Source organism: Nicotiana tabacum, chromosome 16 (assembly GCF_000715075.1).
Source record: "Nicotiana tabacum cultivar K326 chromosome 16, ASM71507v2, whole genome shotgun sequence".
Taxonomy (NCBI): Eukaryota; Viridiplantae; Streptophyta; class Magnoliopsida; order Solanales; family Solanaceae; genus Nicotiana; species Nicotiana tabacum.
The window spans coordinates 38,303,081-38,312,075 of NC_134095.1; the positions used below are offsets into that span (position 1 = coordinate 38,303,081).

The 8,995-nt window shown below is 36.3% G+C and overlaps 1 protein-coding gene across 6 annotated transcripts; it reads left to right on the forward strand.

Moving 5' to 3' along the window:
• The first annotated feature begins 463 nt into the window (after positions 1 to 463).
• Positions 464 to 5,179, forward strand: LOC107796041 (uncharacterized). 6 transcript variants are annotated; one of them, XM_075232745.1, is made up of 6 exons: positions 465 to 739; positions 2,495 to 2,569; positions 3,515 to 3,588; positions 4,343 to 4,496; positions 4,602 to 4,661; positions 4,748 to 5,179. In XM_075232745.1, the coding sequence occupies exons 4-6, from the start codon at positions 4,349 to 4,351 to the stop codon at positions 5,104 to 5,106; spliced, it is 567 nt and encodes a 188-aa protein (XP_075088846.1). In that variant the 5' UTR covers positions 465 to 739; positions 2,495 to 2,569; positions 3,515 to 3,588; positions 4,343 to 4,348; the 3' UTR covers positions 5,107 to 5,179. The 6 variants fall into 6 exon arrangements, with proteins under 6 accessions (XP_075088844.1, XP_075088846.1, XP_075088847.1 ...); XM_075232746.1 differs by having other exon boundaries at positions 2,526 to 2,608; XM_075232741.1 differs by having other exon boundaries at positions 2,560 to 2,608.
• Positions 5,180 to 8,995: the final 3,816 nt, after the last annotated feature.

Sequence of the window (8,995 nt, forward strand, 5' to 3'; positions counted from 1 at the left end):
CTCCTTCTGAACCCTAGGAGACATACCATAGAGAATATTCGAAAGTATATTCCTAATGTACCCTATTAGGCCTACACTACTATAAAAGTCATACGTCCTTCATCCGTTGTCGGTCGTCGTCCTCCACATGACGTCATGCTGTGAAGACCTCATCTTTTGTCATATTGACAGTAGTCGTGGTCGATCAAATTTGGACCCATACAGATTGGACTCCATAAAACCCACAACCTCCCAGAAAGTTAAAGATAATTTATGTGTACTACAAGAAGTTTGATTTCTGACGACCATTTCTTAACGAAGGGACATAAAACCGGTCATTATAAGTGTATTTGTAGCAACCAAATTTTTTTCCAATCGTTAAAAATTAATTTTAGCTCAATAATAACGAGGGGATAATATTCGGCTGTCAAAATATAACTAAGCCGGTCGTTATAATTATTAATTAATGAAAAAGTGACGCTAACTTTTCCCACTTTTTTTCCCAATTCCGCCAAATCTCCCACCCCCATCCCCCGAAAAAGGAAAAAGCCCCAAGACTTCAGCTTACAGTTCGTATAAACCTAATAAGCCCGAAGACTTCTCTAACAGTTCCTAAACCTTTGTTTTGAACGAATTAGCAGAGAACTGCCACGACAAATTCAAATAATTAGAGTTCGTGAAATTCAGCGAATTAGCCAACGAAGCTACTCGTCACCTCCATTGACAACAGCTGCTCATCTTTGAGGTTCTTCTCATCATGGTAAGGTTCAAAATTTTACCCTTTTCTATGTGAATTGAGTAATAATTTCGCTAGAAAAGGCAACGATATCTGTCTTGAATGGAAATTTTTTGTGAAACTTGTTTCTTATTTTAAACTATACAAATTTGATCAGAGGTATGGGGTATGAGAATTGGCTAAAGTTATTTGGTAGTATGTCTCTGTTTTCAATCTCAATTGTGTAACAGTAGCTAAAAAACCTACTGGGTTTTCAACTACATCAACAAGTGCAACAGTAGATTTAGGAGTCCCAACAGTAGGTCGATCACCAGTTGCATTCAATGCAACATTAGCCTCCAACTTCGAACCTATAGTAGCTGCTTCAGTTCCACTTTTTCGACTGCCACTGCTACATGATTCTTAGTATTGTTTCCTCGATCACGCCCTGTAACAGCTACACTACTCAAAGCATCTACATCTTCAAGACCTTGCCTTTCATCGTGCACAGCAGTAGGTTTAATAACTGTTGATTTTTCAACCATCTCAAGTGCAGCAGTATTAGCTTGATTTGCCCAGATTTCACTGAAGCCTTGTACTCCTGCTTAGCAGATTCTAGCGTCCCAGTTTCCTGCATAAGAGCCGTTTTTACACCAGCAGTGGCATGATCAGCTATAGGTTTTTGTTGTTGATTACCATATGTAAGTACTGCCTTAACACCTTTAGGTGCTGCACTATCCAAAGCAACAACACCTTCAACATCTTGCCCCTCATCATGCACACCAGTAGCTTTTAAAACTGCTGGTTTTTCAGCTATTTCAATTGCACCAGTAGGTCGATCACACAGCCCAGTTTTCTTCTCCTGCACAACTATTTTTTGATGATTATTACTCTGCTCCTGCCTAGTATTAATGTGACCATCAACTGTAGTAGCAACCTTAGCTTGAACACGATCAACACCAGGGCCCTTAGCAATTTGCTTTTCCCCCTCCAACTCCTGAGAAACATTCTTCACAGTTGTAGCTTCAGAACCTGCTGGTTTTTCAGCACTTACAGCAGTCACTACACCTCGATTAGTAATCGTTTGAACCTCAGGAGCATTCAGTGCAATATTATGATTTTGTATAGCAGAACCAACAACCTGTTAAATCCTCGCTAAAGTAGTAGCAGCTGGAATGTCACAAGGGAGTTTAGAAACAGGTTTCTGTTGATCCCTACTCAGTTGCCCAATTTCTATAGCATCAACCTTACCACTCCTACCTCCTTGATCAACCAGAGTAACCTCTTGTTGTTCATTGCCATTTGTATCTCGAATCAAAGCAGTATCAAGACTGATGAGATTAAAAGAAGGTACTGCTAAATTGGTCTTTTGATCCTGTACGAGAAAACCATATAGATATTAAAGAGCACCAATATTTGTTTAACTTTTTGGTAGTATTAAAATGATATATCTTCTATCAATAAGCACCCAAAAATCAGCCTATTGAAGGTTTTGAATCTGCATTGTTTAGTTGTCTTTTTTTTTTTTTTTTTTTTTATCTTTACAAGATTGCTTACTGTCCATATTGGATCTTGCACGACATCACACTAATTCAATTATTTGTCAGAATGTTCTATATTTTTCAATAAAACAAACAATTGTGTATCATGATATTGTAATTTCAGTCAGTATTGAATGTGGTCCGTGATGATTTAGCCAACCCCAATTTGTTCGGAATTGTTTGGGACTGAGATATAGTAGTAGATTTGTAAAAGGTTTATGTTTTTTGGGAATTTGAAGCTTCAATTTTCATTTTACAGAAAACTTTATTTTCTTGTGTTGGTTTTGAAGGATTGGAAGTTATGGAGCTTTGATTATCCTATAGTACTTTGCAGGTTTGTCACCTTCTGAACTCTTCCTACGTGGCTTGATAGGTTGGTATCAACCTGGATATGTCATTTAAGTTGTAGGTTTTGATGAGAATGGAGTATCTATTATTTGTACTTCGATAAATATACAGGAAAGACCTAATCTTTTTGGTCATAAGTAGATGTAGAATAAAATTGGTACTTGAAAAACTATGCTCATTTTCTGTAGGTTCTAGTTGTTTGTAAGCTGCTTATGGAATTTGCATTGTGTTTAGTATAAAGCTTGAGGAACAAGATTAGATTCTAAGCAGAAACAAATTTGGTAACTTTCTAACTTAAATTTAGACATTCAGTGGTCATCCAACGAGTTGAACTTTCCTTTCTTGAACTGGAATCTAGTTTTGAACTGCTTGGTGCCAATTTTGCAGCGTTAATATTAGCGAGTTTATCTTTATCTTGAGTAGATTTTTTCACTATTAATATTAGTTGTATTAGTTATGCGGAAAAGAAAAACATGAACCAAACATTGTATTAGCAATGCTACATTTTATGTGAAAAATAGAAAAAACAATCAAACATTGTATAACTTATGCTAGCTTCTATGTGGAGATTATTCTTTCCCCTTCTTTTAACCAAGCAATGTATAAAGTTATCCGGATAACTCCTCTCTAACCGGCTACCAAACGACCCCCGGATGGATGCAATGGATTCATAATGTCATTCTGGCTAGTTTGTTATTAAGGTATAGTTGAATGAAGAGGAATTGGCAGTTAGAATTGAAATGGTCCTTTTTAGCAATAAGGAAATCAATCTATGAAATGTTGTGGTTTCCAACATAGTAAACATTTAATCTTTAGTTAATTTAGGAGTTCTTGAATTTTTAGTATAATTTAGCTTAAAGTCCTTTGTCCATTTAATTGTTTGTCTAACTCTCCTATTCAGATGTTAAAACTTAGAATACTGTTTATGCAGGTCAGTCGCCTATTATACTTGATTGTTCACAGCATTTACAGTCACAAGGAGGTTTTCTTGCGAGAGCTTGTGAGGTGAGGACATCTCTCTCCTTTTCTTTTCCCAAGTGGCAAACGTCTGAATACTACTCCATTGTTTTCTTGATTACATCAATAATTGTTCATTGTGTGAAGTTACTGGTTGTAGTTGGCATAGACATCATGATCCATGTTTATGTCAAAAACCATTTATGTGTCATAGATTATGTGTCTCATTTTCTTACTTGCCATTGATATTTATGTGAACATGTTTGACTGGATACAGAGTTTAAGAAAAATGAAGACTTTTTGAATTCGTGCTCCTAAGAAAGTCAAAAAAGGGTCCAGAATATTTGTGTGGTTATAAAATCTTTCTCATTAAGCGTAGAATTGAAAGTTTAAACTAAATTTTTTTCAAATTTAGAAAGGGGTCATTCTTTGGAACAGACCAAAAAGGAAAAGAACTCATGAAGGTTTGGATATTTATCAACTCTTTTATTTAATTAGGCAACTCACTTGTGATGATGGAAGTTTCGTATTGGATTCCATTTGATTTCATAGTTCAGCAAAAGATTCTAAAACTATACCAGTAGATTTTCTCTTAACTGATTATATGTTCTTATATGATGAATATAACTTGCTAAATATTTGTTTATCTTCAGGTTTCTATACGTCATGTTTTTGTAAATTATCTTTATTATTGTTGTTTATGGCCATGTAACTTCCTAACTTCTTTCAAAGACCTTCGTATGTTCATATATGATAATATTGACATTATAGACATCTGTCACTCAATTTCTTTTTGTGCTAGGTTGACATGAATCCATCAAAATATCATAAGTCTAAAATGGAATCAAGTTCGAAGATTGTTAAGCATATGTACGTTCCACCTGGTACCTTAGCAAGGGGGCGAAGACAGAGCTTTAGAGCATTGGGTTCTGTAAGAGTAAATGCTGAACAACGAGGTTAGATTGGCAAAAGTAAAGCTTTTAATGTATTAGCTTCTGATCTGAATAACCTAACTCATAATGATAGTCTTGCACCTTTTGGTTTTGATCAAATATTTGAAGGTGATACTCTTTTTTCTCATGAAGAAGAAGAGATGTGGGACACTCGGAGAAGTGAAATAAGTATTTTATTATTTCAAGCTATAAGATATTTTCGTTGTTATTGTATAAGAACTATTTTTATATTTGACATAAATTGAAATTTGCAGGGCTTTTTGAATTTGAAAAGGTAAAAAAACTGAGAGGAACAAATTGGTGTAAAAATGTTGCAGAACTCAAAGTTGGAGAAAATGTTGCGCCTCCTAGTTTTGATCAAACATTTGAAGGTGATACTCTTTTTCCTCATGAAGAAGAAGAGATGCAGGGCACTCAGAGAAGTGAAATAAGTATTTTATTATCTCAAGCTATAAGACTTTTTCGTTGTTATTGTATAAGAACTATTTTTATATTTGACTTAAATTGGAATTTGCATGGCTTTGTTGTTACGCCCCGCAGTATTACGTCGATGTTATGCTCTACAGTAATATATTACGATGATGTTACCATCTGCAGTAGTATATTACGATGATACTACATCCTGCAGTATTACACTACGGTGATGTTACGCTTCACAATATTAAGTTACGACAGTGTTGCACCTAGCAGTATTACATTACATTACGGTGATGTTACGCTTCACAGTATTAAGTTACGACAGTGTTGCACCTAGCAGTATTACATTACGGTGATGTTCCGCTTTGTAGTATTAAGTTATGACAGTGTTGCACCTAGCAGTATTACATTACAGTAATGTTATGCTTTGCAGTATTAAGTTACGACGATATTGCACTTTGTAGTATTGTACGTTAGATTTGTTGTAAGGTAATTGACATCAATCCAAGTAAAAGATTATTTGGAGATTATAAGGATTATGCTATTTCACAAGTGATGAATAAATTCGTAAAAGTGAAAGGGGAAGCAAGTCAAAGAAAATAATTTTTTCGTCCAAGTTTGGCATATTGGGGTAAAATACGGCCCGAGTTAAAATACCCGATATTTATGGACTAGTGACATGCAAGGTACTACATGCCTATGCTAGAAAGGTGTATAAGGTATGTGAAAAGTGAGTAATATTTTAAGTAAGTGGAAATAATTCTTAATTTTTCGGGTAATTGGTTAAATACCGGGTAGCGGAATATTACCTAGTTAATTAATTAATTATTTGTTGGATAAGATTAAAAACACCCCAACCCACCCTATGTGGCAGCAAGCCCACTAAGCAATTATGTGACTCATGGTCACATTAGAAAGGTGGCATCTTGACAATTCAATTGCAAGACACCTAATACCTTAACACTTTTAAAACCAAATCATTTTACAATTCTTGAAAAGTGCCAAGCGTGAGTTATGCTCCAAAAATCATTAAAGACATTCTTCAAGTCTTTCAAACAAGACTTTTAAAAGTCATTTTCACTCTTTCAAAACCAAGAACGTGAGCTTCTGAGAATTGAAGAATGCAACAACATGGTTCTATAATTTCAACAATTATAGAACGTTAATTTCCCAATACAATTTTTAGAATTTTAGCAACGGAGGAATTTTGCGGTTTTAACGGAGTACGGTGTAACTTTTTCCAAGGATATCATACGGATTTTTTCTATTCCGGATATGTTAAGGCTAAACTCTTATTTCATTTTGCATGATCTTGTCATTACACGATTTTGTTAATGAGCCATAAAGAAAAATTCATATCCCCGAATTTACGTATATTTTGTTAGTTTTGCAAATTGCGTATATTTTCCTAGTTTTGTAAGTTATAATATTCTTCTTATCAGGACTTCATATTCAGTTGAGTATTTCCTTCTTCCAGTCAAGAGAGCAGAGAATTTACATATATACAGTATTAAAAGTATTTTCATTACCATCGAACTATAATCGATGGGCAGGCCCCTATTGGGCAACCTCTGATCAGATGGTAAGTTATCTACTGAGCCTACTGTGGCCAAGAGCTTATGAGCGAGCCCAGTTGGTCGAGATACAGAGCCTAGTATGACCGAGCGCCTATGAGCGAGCCTACTACCGCAAAGTAGTTATATATATACCAAGCCTTATATATATACCGAGCCTTATAGGGCCGAACAACTATTTTACTTACTATATTGAGAGAGTTGAGTCAGTATTAGCAGGTAAGCATATCTTCAGATTATCTTTGACTTCCAGCTACTTGTAGTTATTATATTATCAGTTCAGTTTCAGCTTTCAGTATATTGCCTTACATACTCGGTACATTATTTCGTATTGACGTTCCTTTTGCCTGGGGACGCTGCGTTTTATGCCCGCAGGTCCAGACAGACAGGTCGAGAGCCCTCCAAGTAGGCTATTAGCTCAGCGGAAGATGTTGGTGCGCTCCATTTGCTTCGAAGTTGCGTGTTTGGTTAGTATGATTTAGACGTGTATTGTTTGGTATGGCGGGACTCTGTCCCGACCTTTATGATATTTATGTATTCTTAGAGGCTTGTAGATATATGTCGTGTATGTGAAAGATTGTACGGCCTTGTCGGCCTATATTTTGAATTTATAAATGATCATGTTGGCCTATTGGGCTCGTATGTCACGTGTATATGATGATGTAATAAGAAAGATACGTTACGTTGGTACTCGGTTGAGTAAGGTACCGGGTGCCCGTCATGACCCATCGATTTGGGTCGTGACAAAAGTGGTATCAGAGCAGTTCTGTCCTAGGGAGTCTACAAGACGTGTCTAGTAGAGTTTTGTTTATGGGTATGTCGCGCACCACACTTATAAGCAGGAGGCTACAGGGCATTTAGGATTGTCACTCTTTCTTCTTACTCTAGATCGTGTGGTAGAGCTCATTTATAAGAATTCAAATTCCGAGATTCTTTTTTTTTATTCGTAATAAGACGATACCTACATCCGGAAAGAAGGTTAGAAAGAGAGATAGTTGTGCAAGAGCTGAGTGAGAGGAATTGGATTTTTGTATGATGCTTACGATAAGTAAATGTGAGGTCTTTAGCAGATCATGGGTATATTGAAAGGTGTAAGCTTCCTGATAAGAAGCCTTAGGGCAAGAATGTCTATCCATCTTTATGGTGAAAGACAATGAGAGATTAAAAAGATAAATACAAGTTTCAACAAGCAGAAGAAGCAAGATGAAGAAGGGTACGAGGTGCCTAGTTAATGAAAGTTAACAGCGTTTATAATTGAGGCAGAGGAACATAAGATTTTTGAGTTATATTCAATAGTAACAGAGGTATATACAATTGGTCGCACCCATTCCAAATATGCCCTATGGGGATTAATAGAAGTAGTATAAGAAGATAGGATGGATGAATTGTTTGTGTCAGTTGACATTTCCGTAGGATATTGCAAATGTGCTAATAGATCTCCTTGTGAGACACCCAGATGGTGCACTCTAAAATAGTGCAGTTAGATATGAGTACTACAAAGATAGGCACTGGAAGCCTTAAAGGGATAAATATTACCTTAGTATGACTCCCATCCCTAGTAGAACGAGAATGCTTGGCAACCCGAAAAGCCAATGGATGAAGCAAGGGTAGCTAAAAACAAAAGAATATCATGTTGAAGTTTTCAAAAGAAAGTGATCGCAGAAATATTAGCAGGGTAATGAGAAGAGAGATACGGAAGAATTATGAGTAAGATGCAATACATGGATGACAACGGTAGAGTGTTATAGAACCTATAGTCAAATGAAGAAAGAGACGAAAGGTGATAGGCCTTAAGACAATAAAAGAGTATAGGCCATACAGTCATATCCTCATTTCGAGAAATAAGTTCGCAACTCTAGCGTGATTATCAAGAGGAAAAGTTAGAACCCAGAGTAATAGAACCAGTATGGATTGGTGAACAAGATAAACAAAACATAAATTAGGGACTAAGTGACTGATGATAGTCGCCATCATAAGAATGTCAGATTTTGTTCCGCCAATAATAGAATGGACGACAAAAGAAGATTCATGAGAAATTTAGAGAACGGTCATTAACGAAGGCACTTCCCTACAACAAGCAATGTGAGCAAAGTTCAGCTTAAGGGACTGTATGTGCTAGCTATACTAGGTTTCACCCTCGTGAGTAAGGAATTTTGCTATCTTTGGTATGGAAGGATTACCGCAAGGCGAGTAAGAGTCATTGATGATGTGAAAGGATGCCAAAGATGAAAAGGTGAAACATCTATAGGCAGGTCGTCGTAGCTCCAACTCTTAGTACTCTCCTAAAGGGGGGGAATATGGAATGATAAAAGGAAGAATGCGATAAAAATGAGAAAGGGATGAGATTGCACTAATCCAAATGCTACAGATATGTTACGATTCCAGAATATTATGCAAACGCGACGTCAAGGAGAAGAAGTAAGGGTTCCTGCCCGAGATGTTATTGATAATTAAGGAGCCAGTGCGAGATGTAAGTTAAGACCAAGAAAATAACCCAAGAAAGATTTCGCG